General features: G+C 39.0%; 1 protein-coding gene across 4 annotated transcripts in view; it reads right to left on the reverse strand.

The window, feature by feature from the left end:
* Positions 1-14,457, reverse strand: part of UBP27 (ubiquitin-specific protease 27) — a 183,727-nt gene that overhangs the window by 135,603 nt on the left and 33,667 nt on the right. The window contains exon 2 of one of the 4 annotated variants that reach the window (XM_089394723.1): positions 1,687-2,069. The exons of 2 other annotated variants lie outside the window; for them this stretch is intronic. In XM_089394723.1, the coding sequence (XP_089250849.1) occupies positions 1,687-2,010 (324 nt within the window). In that variant the 5' untranslated portion in view covers positions 2,011-2,069. Of the gene's footprint in view, positions 1-1,686; positions 2,070-14,457 lie in introns of those variants that run through there. One more of the 4 variants, XM_089394724.1, reaches the window with a different exon arrangement.

Here is a 14,457-nt window from a genome sequence, read left to right on the forward strand (position 1 = left end):
AGCATACAATTATTCACTCCACGCAGAACACTTGCTCCACGGGTTGATTGGGACTCACACCATACAGCTTCAATGCTCCAATGCACAAGCCATACGCATAACTTCTCCAAGCAGGTGCATAGGCATGCAGACATGCGGGACCAGTCTATGCAGACACGTCCAACGATACCTTTGTCCTCAATTAAAAAAGGAACCAGTCAACACAGGCACGTCCGACGTCCAATGCCTCACGCAGGATCTTTTCTTCAAAGCTCTACAGCGGTCTCCATGTGGATCTTTTCTTCCCGCACATCAATTCTCCAATGCAGCAACATGCACCACACAGCAAATGCAGCAGCTCTTCACAATTTGGTCTAAACACCAGAAATTTTTGCAAAGGAAAAAAAATTACACCAGCAAACGCAGGTCTTCAATGCGCAGGCACGCAGGCAAGATTCTTCACGTAGCAAGCTTAGTCCAGACCCCACACGCTCCAATGCAGTTTCAAGTCCAACGTAGCTTATTCAGGTTCTTCACACAGGCACCAAACACACAGGTTTTGTTTTTCATGCAGGTTCTCACAGATCTCACAAACTCTCTGATCCCTAGCTCTGATACCAAATGAAGAAAACTAACAGCAAAATATCAGAACAAAACATTCAAGAATAATGGCACAGCTCAAATTATTTCATTACCAGAGACATCTATTTATACATGAGAGGAGATGTCTCGGGAATCTGTCATCTCCTATAATCTCTCATCAATCATTCCAAAATCCACAAATCTCTTCAGATTTATCTCACTCAAAATAACAACTTACAATAATACTAACATTTAGACAAATGAATCATTATTCCAACACTTAGAAATGTGCTAACAGAATATTAATGCCATGCTATATAGATCATTACAGTAGATAAGATAATTTTATTAATGTCCAACAAATGACCACAAAAGTAGGTCAATGGGACTAAAGAAGAGTACAATCAGTATGAAATCAATGTGGGAGTGCAAGCACAGCTCCTAGAAAATGCTGAAAATAACATAAAGAAAAAAAGAAAGAGGTGGTAGTGCTGTCGCAACACACATATAAAAGACCATGGCACAATACAAAATAATCAATAGCCTGCCAAGAAAGAATGAGTGAGATAGGAAGATCTGGCAATGGAGCTAAAGATGTCAAGGGCTCTTGAGTCTGAACAACTGCATTTAATGAGGAAATTTTGCCTAAAAGTCTGCTGAAAATTGCTCATAAAATGTAATTGATCCCTATGGCATGCAAAGTCTGATCTGGCATGGAACCTGCAAGTGATTCTGTTATCTGCAGTAGTAATTTTAAAATTAATTGCATCAATGCAGTAATCTAATAATTAATTCAAAAAGGAAAGCAGTTTTTGGCGTAAGAATTATGATCATCAGTCTTAACATCTACTTTACTAAGATGACAAATAGTGCTCAAAAGTTGTGATCAATGAAAATGATAATGAAAATTTAGGAAATTGGGGAACTTGGTTGTGAGCTATGATCAACAAATTAAACTGACAATCAAATAAATGATGCATTAAAGTTCCATTCATATTTTTAGATTTTGCTACAGATTTAAAATTTCATAATTTCACAAATGCCTGGAAATATAATGACAGATCAACTTGGAGAGGACTATTGGCAGCTCACATTTTCATAGAATGGTTGGAAACATGCACAAACCTGTAAGACAACATTAAGAAAGCAGTTGTTGCTCAGATTCTGAAGCCCTGGTATTGTAAGCTCCTCTGTTGGAGAACATTGAGTAGAATTGACAGCTTGAGAAGAAATACAACTGCCCATCCACTGGAAGGGGTGAGAGATTGCGGGACCATACTTATAGGCCAAAACTACTCCCACGGTTCCCACTCCAACCAATAACGATGCAAATGCATTGTGCCGACCCAGTCGTAGTAATCCTTTACATGGGAAAAATATAGGAGTTTGATAGATGCCAGTTCCAAACTCACGTAAATTGCCGTCATTCATGATACATGTTTTCAGCATTTTCAAATTTATGACCTCACGACACTAGGTTTCACAGTTCAACACCCTATGAACTTGCCCTGAAAATTGTAAGATGTTAGCAATAACCCGTCCATATTAGATACTATTACAATTAATTTGTCAACATACCAGCCAAAATACTGGATAATTAAAACTCAAATTACACATTAGTAATGAAAATGCAAGTGACACTCCAAGGATGACTTGCATGCTTACGACACGTGAACCTACCAATTCTACACTTGAAATAAAAGTAACCTTCATTATCTGAACTTATGAAACAATATGGTTATATTTCTATGAGCTACTTAATAAATTTATCTGGTTTGACTGGACAGCAATGCAGGATAAATGGAAAGAGAATACTTACTACAGAAGTTTGACACTTTAAAAAGAAAGATCTCTTCATACAGATATAAAAAGGATAGCACACTGCATTAAAGTATTGCACACCTGTTATTAAATGCATCACTGTTTTCTATTAGTTAAAAAAAATATATACTGAAAGGGGTCGGATCCAATGGTAAAGAATGAGAAGTTTCTCACCATTGACCAAGATCAAATTCCCATGAGGGTTGTTATAGCCCCTCAAGGTTGCCATGGAAGCACCTAGAGGTAATGATCGAACATGTTAGTCTTGCATTGCATTCCTCCTGTATATATAAGTGGATCAAAGGCCACCCTATCGTCATACTTAAGACCAGACAATATTAAAAAAGCCATAGGACACAAGCTTGACCTAGATGATGTCAGAATATTGTTGATGAAGCATGACCCTACTTCCAGCCAATAACCCACAATTTTTTTGGCAAGTGAGCATTTAATTTAACAAGAGAGTGGGAGGAATTTTTCCTGCTCATCTACAAACAAATCTCGTTGTGCACATAAAGGGGTATTCCCTGAGCTTTATAACCGTGGGACTCAAGCTTGACCTGGATCAGGTCCCAATACAATTAACCAAACATGACCCCATTTCTAATTATCCTGATACACCATATTTTGCATGGGGTTTCAGAGGACCATTTTTCATGGCACCTGACAAGGTGACACCTATGGACTTTCTATGAACTAGTATGCAGATGGGCATTATCATGGTGTAGATGTTTTCCTTGGTGCTACCCTTTATGTGGCATTCTTGGAGGATGACATGGCACAATAAGTTTGTCATGCCCTTTCACTCACATTAGCATATTTGATGGATTGGTTATGTTTGTACCATTGGTAGACGTTGCTTCAATTGTGTATCATAGATCTTTGAACATCATCGAGGCCCTTTTCTCCTATTGGACTATTGCCGGGGAGATCACTTTGTTATTCCCCCTTGCTCATGATGTTCTAGTCACTAATTTCACTTGTTTGTGTATAGTGGGTTCATGTCTTGTTCTTAGTTGTTTGTATCCTTATGGTGAGATGTTCTCCTAGTGTTTCACCTTTATAGTATATACACTCATTTCATCACCATTTCCCATCATTTTACTTAGGTATCTTCCATATTTCATGTAATATTCCTAATAGGAAAATACAGGAAATAACAGAGGCTATGAACTAACTACAAATTGCAATCTCAAAAACATGCAAGCACATGAATTAAACACCAGAAATATGAACCAAGCTCTGAGCCATTTTATTAATATGAGCAGAATGGGTACAATAGATGGTAATAGTAGAACCTGGGCTTGCTACAAGCAAGCAAGGCAAAACTCAGGTGATAATAATGAAGCCCAAGTGTTGTAGAAGCTCCTCCCCAATTTCTGCGTTGACCCAATAAATTTTTGCTACTGCTGCCAGATAGGAAATGGAAAATCTGCCCTCATAAGTGCTCAGAAAATTCTGAGAAATTAGCTGGTGCACTTTCTCAACAAGACCAACAAAACCCAGAAAGGGATTGGCCCCAAACGAGCTCTCCAAGAAACCCACAAAGAGGTGGAAATTGTCAGCTAACTAGTAAAACGCACTGCTGAAAGAAAATGGATTTCTGGCCTGAATACTACCCGGATCACGCTAAAAATGCAGCCACATACTCCTCTCCAAATACCCACAAAAACCCAGAATTTTGGGTTTGGGTTGATTCCGAGTGACGAGAGAGTCCACCAAATAGTGTGAGTGGCCCTTTGGCTAGCTACACGCACTGCTGAGAAATAATGCTCAAAAAATCCCAATTCCTCCGCTGTAATGCCACTAAAATTCCACACAAAATCCCAATCGGAATCTACCTTCTCCTCCAGAAATTAGTTTCTCTCTTCCCCTGCGTAAGTGTTCTCTAGTGAGCTCTACACTACCAAAATGGAGAAATTTGGCCCACCATGTTCCAAGACTTCTGTCCTGCAAAAACACCACCAAAATTTCGGTCTCAAGGTAGGAAATCTCTCTGCAAATAACTGTATCTCCCAATGCACTCTAGTTAAATAAATTTTTGCTCCACAAACTGCCTTTGCGCCAAGGAAGTGCGCAGAACTGGGTGAATGCCTACAATTAAGCTCTATGGAAATCCTGAATTGGACTCCCCAAATCTACTCACTAGGGAGACACTCGAAGTTCTCCGAAATGAGGGTGGAATTCCACTTGGAACTCCTGTGCTAAACAACACTTCTCTTCTTGTGCTAAACAGCTCCAAGAGAAGATGTAATGTGAAGTGTAATAGTCAAAAGATGATTAGCAAATGAGTCCATCCTCCTTTTATAATTTCTCCCCATGCTTCTAGACTCCTTTTTTAATTATTATTTTATTGGTAGGGGCCATTTTCCATTAAGTGACTTTTGCCTCCATTTTAATAAAATAATAATTCTCCGCCAATCTCCAATAAAATAATACTTGCCACCTTTCTCCAAAATAATATTTGCCCCCTTTACTTAATATCACCAAAATTAGGCAAAATTCTCATGCTCCCAAAATTGGGGATATTACATTTCATCAAATTACCACTCTACACCATGGAACAATCCACATCTCATACACATATCATCCTATTCTCATTCCTAGAGAGCACATGAGTCGTGTCATCCATATTTATATAGGTTCCCCTTCATAATTAATCTTTCATTTGCCGTATTACATTATTTCACCATTTCCGCATGTGAACACATCAAAGTGATTTGGGATATTTTTATTATTGAAGAATCAAACCCAAAACTTAGTTGAGTGTTACATTCTTAGCCTATTTATATTCATATGTTATAAACCTTCCCTGAGGTATCGTTCCCTAAATTTTAACTTAAAATGTTCTAAACAGTGTTATAAGAACCAAGTTGAAACCAGCAGAATTGGTTGGTCAACCAATTTCAGGGTCATACCAATCTAGTTCATGGTTTTGAACTAGAAATCATTGGTTCAATACCAAATTAGCGAGCTCCCACGGCAAGCCACAGTAAAAAAGGTGAATGCAAAATTCTTGCAAAGATTTGAAGACTATAATAGAAACTTCACAAAGGTAATTGATTAGGTCAGAGCATGGGCATTATCGGATGCAGTGAAGAGAAGAAAAGATTACAAATCTGAAGATGATAGAGCAGCAATTGAAGACCAAGAAATCAACCTTACTAGCGCAATTGTTGAACATAATTCCATGTCCAACAATGACACTACACGAAGCAACAAAATATTTGCAGATGCAAGGGAGACAACTCTTGCTAAAGATGGCAGTTTCCTCAACAAAAATAAGGGGGTCTATGCAATGGACCTGTTACCCACCAAAAATGGGTGACCCCTAGGAGAAAAAAATTCTCCCATCATCTCTTCTGGCCAGCCAGCCAACAGCCACCTCTAGTCGATGACGATGTGCTATTCCTATATTTGCCTCTTGCATCAGTCATATGTCTTCTCACCCATATCGTGGGAGCACAAGAACAAAGGTGGGCTTTTGATCAAAAGATACTTTATTCATTTTGCAATTGAGTGTTTATGCTTGTTTGTATTTGGGCTTTTGGCATGGATTATGGGGTGACCTGGAAGAAGGAGGGTTTTGATCATGATCTTGTTCCCTCACCTTAAATGGGGGGTTAATATTCGATCCTAGTCCAATGGAAGCTCCCCTAATGACCCAATGGGTATAGGAGGGGCACTACTTAGGAATCCCTGATTGAGATAGCGTGTTCCATCTATCCTCATTCCATACTTACCACTTTCCATCTTACATTACAAGCCCTATGTTCCACCTCCATTCTTCAAGTTCAACTAACCGTTGGTTCTCTGAGATTTGGCACCCATATGTCCTCATACCTGGGTAGGGTCCGGAACCTGGCCCTCGGAGGTTGATGCAGCTAAAAAAAAGAAAAAGCAAATAATGGAAACAAAAGAAAATAAGGAGAGAATATCAAAATGCAAAAGATGGTCGAGACATACACATTAGCATGTGGGCAAAAGCCTAGCATGATCTCTACCTCACCCCTCAAGGCCATCACCCAGTTCCTGAGCACCATATTGCTCTTATACATCATGAAAAAGGAACCCTTGCATGTCCCAACCCCTGATGGGCAATGAGCTGCCTCATCATTAAGGGGGTAATAACCGTTATACATCATACAAAGCAAGCTCTAACCCTTTGAGCTACGAGCAATAAAACAAAGAAAAAAAATCAAGAAAAAGTAAAAGGCATACAAAACAGGTGGAAAAACAAAGGTCGGGCTAGTATCTCATGCATCTACAATTGCTCCCTCCTCACATCTATGCACTCAAGATGTGGATCCCCACCATGTTGGTCCCTTTGGAAATGGCACTTGCCCATGAAGTCTTCTCCCCTCCGTAACCATCATTATTCACACGACACCTATTGATTGAGGGGTGGACTGAGGAAATGTCGCTTTCCCTTTGTGGCTAGAAAAACCTAATAGGGTTGTCCTTTAGCCACTCCTACCTAGGGAGGTAACACCATTATGAGTTCAAAGCCCCAAATTTGGAAGGGAATCCTTGTTTGAAGTGTCAAATAGCCCATTACTTTCAAGCTTGGTCTTAGAAGCAAAAATGATTATTGTACTGGATGATTTGTTGCTTTCACAACACTTTGTGATGTGATTGTTAGGTAGTTTCACAATCGGGACCTGACCACCTTAATTGGTACTAGGATCCCAGAGAAGCATATTGACACCCATAGGTGAGGTGTTGAGAGCCATGGGACTCCAAGCAACAACAGAGCATCATATACACCCTTGGGCACCTCCAACACCCACAGCATTTTGGCACTTTTCCCTGCATTTGATGATTTTCAAGATGATGCACCTAGACCCAGCATGCCCCTAGTCGACCTTAGCACTTTGTGAGGGAGAGCAGTTGATCCAAGGCCCAAATGAGGATGGTCTCACCCCTTGAGACATGGGAGGGCTAGCACCACCTTGGAAGCCCTCAACGTTGGAGCAGAGACAAGCACTATGGCCATTTGGAGATCCATGAGACCACATTTTAACCCCCAAGATGCAACTTTAGGCCCACAGTAGGATTTTGATAGAGACCTAAGGGCCAACCCTTTGGGATGATTTTAGAAGGCTTCTACACTTGTGGGCAAACTTTTTGCGTTTTTATCTTGGTTAGTAGGTCGGGTGACCTAACTTAATAAATGTGGCATAATTTAATGTTTTAGAGGCTTTTAGGCTAAAATTGGCATTTGTACTACTCATATAAATAGAGGAAAGATTCATTTGTATCTCATCATCATCACTTTGAGATTTCAACCTCTCTTCTTGAGAATTTTGGCCCTCTTTTCTTGTGGTAGAGATGTGATCTATGGATGCACTTTGATATTTGGAGCTATTTGGTTGTCTTTGGAGCTATTGTCTTGGATCAATGAATAGAATTTTATGCATGTTATCTTGTAAGTGAGCATTTTGTTGATTAAATCTTTATTTATGTCTAATGTATGGAATATATTGAATCTAAGGTTTTCTATTGAATCTAGGGTTTTTGTTGATTGGAATATAGAAGAAGTGTTATGCTTGTCTAAGTGCTAAGACTAGCAAAAGAACACAGAAGACTGCCACTTTAGCAGAATATTAATTTATTTAACTATTTCCTAAAGTTAGACTTAGGAAAAAGTAAAAGTTTATAAGTTAACTTATGATTTAATCTCAGTCGTTGAGAAAGAGATTAGGGTTTAGGTCGAAATCATATGAGGAGATAGAGCGAGTTGGTGACAAGTCAGTTGAGCACAAGAAGGTGTGAGAGTGCAGAGAAGGAAGAGCCGAGAGTTCAGCAGTTACCAAAGGTTCAGCGTCTAGGAGAGATTTAGATCAAGTAAAGGTCGAATTGCCTTAACCCCAAGATCAATTGTGCAGCTCCTGTTAGCATGTGTGCACTGGAAGAGAGAATTTGCGCTCGCACATGCGAGCAAACAGGAAAATTTGTGTTGCCTTTTGGCAGATAGAAGAGACAATGATCAGATTGATTTATCTTGGAGGATTGATCAATTGTATTTATGTGATAAACTGGGAAGTTTCTCCCTTGTTGTAATTATCAGAAGAAAACCTTTTGTTGTAGAAGAATAATAAAACACACACAGCGTTGCAGGTTTTCCCCAAAGTTGGGGTTTCCTGGGTATATCTTGTGTTCTATGGTTTGATGTGTTTGTCTTCTGATTTATTTTCCGTTGTGCATATTAAGTTAGAAAACTCAGTGTATTTGTGATTTAAAATATCAGTTATTTGTGATTTTGGGTTTTTACACTTAGAAAATTGCAAATTAGTTCACTGGGTTTTAAAGAAATCTAACATGGTATCAGAGCACAGTCTTTGATTGAAGACCAAGCACAGATTTTATCTTCAGGAGCAGTTTTTGTGATTCAGAGGGAGCAAGTTATCAAATCAGTTTGGTCGTTAGAGTTTTGAGCAGTGCGCATTGATTTTACTAGTGCGATTTGTATTCAACAATTTAATTTGGCAGTATGGCATATCAGGGTCTCAAATTTGAAGACAGATTGGACAGTGTGTCCAACTTTTGTTCGTGGCATGAAAGGATAGCAATGGTGTTGGAGGAACAAGGGGTTTGGGATTTTGTTGATAATGTCCCAGTCACACCCATAGATCCTCAATAGTTGGCTCAGCATAACAAGATGGATGCCAAGGCAAGAAGGATTATCTTGGAGGGAGTCAAAGACCACATTATCCCTCACCTGACTAGGAAGAAGAAAGCCAAAGAAATGTGGACTACCATCATTGGTCTTTATCAGGGTTCGAGCGAGGTCAGGAAGCTAGTGCTAAAGGACAAGCTCAGGAGCATTAAAATGTCCAAGTCAGATTCGATGGTTTCTTACCTCACCAAGTTTTCCAAAAGGAAGAGTTGACTGGTGTGGGTGAGATAGTTCCAGATAGAGATCTAGTGAATTTTGCTCTATTGGGTTTCACCAAGTCGTGGCAAGCCTTCACAGATGGAATATGTGCCCAAGAAAACTTTCCAGATTGGGAGAGGTTGTGGGGTGACTGCATCCAAGAGGAGATTCGCAGACAAGCTCAAGTTGGATCTCATGTTAAAAGCGAGGAAGATGAAGAAAATTTCGCTCTAGCCAGCAAAGGGACCAAGTCCAAGGGTAAAAAGAGCAATGGTGGTGGAGAACCGAGTTCCAAGGGTGAGAAGAAGAAAAAGGATCTCAGCAAGATCAAGTGTTTTTCATGCCACCAGTTTGGGCATTACACTACTAAATTCCCTAACAGGAAGAAAGGGTCCAAGAAGGACCAAGTAGTAGCCTCTACAGAGATAGATGAGTTTTCCTCTCATTTTGAGGAGTTCTCACTCATTGCATGTATGGCAAGTTCAATGGCTACCAGTTTATGGTATGTGGACAACGATGCGTCCTGTCATATGACGGGAAACAAGAAGTATTTCAGCAAACTGTCAGAAAAGGACATGTAGTTTGATATCGAGATGGGAGACGATGGGAAGTATCGGGTCAAGGGTACTAGTACAGTTCATTTTGAGAGGGAGTCTAGAAACCCTCTATATCTCAGAGATGTTCTTTATGTACCAGGGCTCAAGAAGAATCTCGTTTCAGTTTCAACTTTGGAGGATAAGGGGTACAAGGTGACCTTCAGACAAGGAAGGGTTTTTATAAAACCCTCAGACTCTAAGGTGCCAAAGCAAATCGAGGTTAGGCACAAGAGCCTATACAAACTACAGTTTGAGACGGCTACAGCATTGACTAGTAGAGGAGGTCATGACTCAGGTAGCAAACTTAGGGAGTTGTAGCATAGGCGCATGGGGCATCTGCACCACAGAGCGCTGAAAATTCTTATTGAGAGAGCGACAAGGTTGCCACAATGCAAATGGATTAGCATGAGGTGTGCAAGGGTTGCACACTTGGCAAGTATGCCAAATCATCTATTCCTAGCAAAGACGACATGGCCAAGGTATCTTTGACCTTCTTCATTTAGATGTATGTGGTCCTTTCTCTACAATATCTCTTAGTGGGTACAGGTAATGTTGTCGCTCAGATTGTACAGGAACTGTGACAACTGCCCGAGGCAGGGGTTGTCACTCTAATCCTCGCCCACTCCATTCTAGTTGTCCCAACAGCAGGTTATGGGGGGTAGTCCCTATGGAAATGTGAAGGTGGAAGGCAAGTTGGCAACCAACAAGCCCGAGAGACACGATTGAGTGGCCTAGCTACTTGGTTAAATTTAGCAAGACTCAAAGATTAGATTAGATTCAGATATGAGACCAGTGCCTTATGGAGTCAAAATTCTTGCTTATTATAATTTAAGACCAAGTAACCGGATGGACAACTGCTGCTTAGATGCTTCACTAACCTATATGAGATGCAAGTCCTAAGATCTAGATGAAATGCAAAGATCTTGGTCACTTTTAAGTTATATGCCTAGTCTAAATGGAACCTTCCTCTTAACTGTTTTGAGACCAGTCTTTAGAGTAGGTTGTGGGATGGAAGCCAACGGGAAGCAAGCAGAGGCTTGATTAATGATACCTCCCCTATGTTCCAACCACCCAGTGCCTCTGGCGTTGCAGACACTGTGGCTCTGTCGACTGCAAGGTCACTATGTTAACCACTAAAAAAGTGATAAATCCCTCAAGCTAGGTGAGAAAGGGTGGCCCTAGAAGTCTATCAATGAAGCTTATGCTTGGAGGTAAATTATTAATGCAACTAGGCCAAGAATTCTTATGCGAAGGTTATGAGTGAGCTCCTTGTTTAAGATTAGCTTAAGGTTTAAGTACTTAAAGTTACGATTAGCCTTCAATGACAAGAGTACTTTATGATAAATTATGAAACAATCTTATGACCAAGAAAATGCCAATTTATTTAGTGTCAATGTCAAATCCACAAGATGCTTAATTAAGAGCAATTATTCACTTAACAATTTGCCAATGATTATCAACACAAGATGCCAGTTACTCAAGATATTCCAATGATGATTATCAACAATCTTATGCCAACAATAATTATCTAAAATATGCCAAGATTATGCTCTTTAGACAATGCCAATATTGAAATATGTTCACTTAGAATAACGGTCAACAATACTTAAGATGCCCATTTGCTTAAGATAGACAATAAAATTACCAAAGCTTCTTAAGATCATGAAAGAGCACAAGATTATGAGCTTAACTTAGAACAATTATTCAACAATTTCTTAGCAATGCCAATAACTTAAACCATCAACAAGATTAGAAGATTTAGAGCTTAGATGTGTGAGTGCTTATTTAGTGCAAAATTGTGATTCTTATGAATGAACTTACAAGAAACAAACAAGTGTTAGCTTTCAAATAATCAATGTTTAGACAAGCTTATTCACAAGAGCACTAATTAAACTTTAGGACATCAGTAAGCTACTCACTCTAAATCCAAGAAATATCAAGCATATAAGAAACTAATATGATCAGTGAAGCATTAATAGACTTGCCAAATGAGTATGCAAGAGAGCTACCCTTCTTATGATGGATTATTCAGAGATATATCAGATCTGAAAGCACTTATTACAGCAGTGAGAAAATTATGCAAACAATGAGCAATCAATGTGAGAGTGCGTGCCAAATTGTGCCCAACAATTGCCAAGTGATAAAACAATTTCGCCAATATGAAATATGAAATTTTAGCCCTTTTAAGATGTAGTATTCAGAAAATATCAGATTTGATCACACTTTTATGCAGAGATATCAGTCACTAGAAATTGGAGATTTATGCCAAAAACTTGAAGCCCAAGACACTTAGATGCTATGACAATATGCTAGATATCGTGCTGGAGATTTATGCCAAAAACTTGAAGCCCAAGACACTTAGATGCTATGACAATATGCTAGATATCATGCCAATCAATTTTATGTTTCTTAATGTGTTCTTTCCAAGTTATATCAGATCTGATCTATTTGATTATGCAAAGAATTTCAAGCCAAAAAAAACAAGTAGATCTAGGCCTAATGAACAATGCCCAAATAGCAAATCAGTGAGAAAATAAGGGTTTAGAGAGCAAACCCTAGGCTCAAGGCCTTGAAGATGACTTGTCCAATTTGCCCAAAAATTTTCCAATGAAGATGCCACCTGAAAATACAAGATTTGAGCCAATTTCCTCCTGCAAAAACCCACCAATATTCAGTCTTGAAAATTTAGAGATGAACCAAGGGCAAATTAGGGCCAAGGAAGGCTAGCACTAGGCCCAATAGGGCTAGCGTTGGGCTAGAAAAGGCCTAGAAATTCTAACGGCTAGGGAAGGAGGCTAAAGAAGGGTTGGAAAGGGGAAAAAAGAGGCCAGAAAGGTAGAGCGAAGGGCAGAAGAGGAGGAAGGAGAGGGGTTGAGGCTAGGAGAGGGCTTGAAAAGCCCACAGCCAGCCCTAAAGGCTGTTGTCCAAACCCAAGGAGGAAGTTCGAGGCCTTCTAGGGTCACGGCTAAGCCAAAATTGGTCTTAAAAGCCCACGGCCAAGGCTGAAGAGGAGGGTCGAGGCCTTGAAAGGCTTGCGACCAGCCTCAAGGAGGTCTAAAAGGGTGACACAAGGCCCTAGGAGGAAGACAATGGGCTTGGAGAGGGCAGATCTGGGCCTGGGAGCCCTAAAACTTGAAATCCCTGCTCTGAAAAATTTATTTGCTTCAGATTTTCAATTTTACTACAAAATCTTCAATGGCTAGCCCTGCAAAAAAAAATTAGAGGCTAGATCTTACCCTCAAGGGCCTAGATCTAGCTCTAATCCAGCTCTTGTCACTTGATCTCACCTGCACAAATGAAAATAAAAATACCCAAAACCCCAATATATACAAAATTTCAAAATTAATTCAAACCCCAAAAAACCCCAGCTACAAAACCAAGATTAGAAAAATAAAATAATTTACAAGTGTATTATACAAATTATATTTACAAAATATACATGTAAAATGCTTGGAGAAATTTTGAAATTTTATAAATCTTTAGTAGTGGCTAAATGTATTTCAAAAGATAAATAATAAACTACAGCCTTAGCGAAGTTAGAACACCATAAAAATAATTAGAGTCCAAACATAGTCAGCCTCTATCCAAAGTTCGTGAACTTGGAGTCCAAGGGCTGGGGAACCTACAAACACTATATATTTCTAAAGAACAAATTGTTAAAACACCCAATGAATCGGATCACCTAAGATAAGCCCACAGCTTACCAATAGAATGTTCCTATCACCTACAATGAAATAACGATCAAAATATTTATAAAGCACAATATAGGAATGTCCGTACCCAACACATACCACAAATCATCAGATCAGAGACACCATGAACTACACCCCAAAGTCTTTATTATGATTATTCCAACATTCCCAACGAGACAGTAATTTACATCAGCTTTTTAGAGTTACATAAGCCAAAACTAGATGGCTTGAGACACAAATGACTCTCAATTTATAGATAAATCCTCCAAGTGGAAAAATAATGGCTAGTTGGCTTGATCCCTGTCAAAATAATCTCGGTCATCAAAAAATATTTGATCATCTTTTAATCTCCACTATTGAAAATATTTATTTTTGAGGAATTTTCAAGTTTCTCATTTAACCCATTTTTTATTGGCTCAAAATTAATTATTTTTGAGCTAATTTCCTCAAAAAATTGACTTTGACTTATCCATCAAGGCCTAAGGGTCCAAATTTTCTTGAAATTTCCAATATTCCTTTGGTGGGGGACATCCAAAAATTAATTTCTTTGATACCCACAAATTTTTCCACTTGGAGAGTTTAATTTCTCTAAAACTCTAAATTTGACTCTAATTAATTAATTTTCTAGCTTAGGATTAATTTAATTTTTGCCAGAAAAATTGATTAATTGACACTTGAGGGGACTACATATTTTGTCCACCCTCTAATATTTTAGCCATGGTGTCTAGGTAGAATGGACCATGCACTAAAATATTTTTTATATAAAATGATTACATTTTCAACTCTCAAAGGGGGAAACTCATTCAGTATAGACCCTCAAATTACATAATCAATTCTGCGACACAATATGGTCTAGTAGACCAAGTGATTTGTAATAAAATAATTTAGCCAACTAGCTTAAATTATTCTC

Source organism: Pinus tabuliformis, chromosome 1_2 (genome assembly GCF_031772625.1).
Source record: "Pinus tabuliformis cultivar Carrire ecotype Pingquan chromosome 1_2, CPIR1, whole genome shotgun sequence".
NCBI lineage: Eukaryota > Viridiplantae > Streptophyta > Pinopsida > Pinales > Pinaceae > Pinus > Pinus tabuliformis.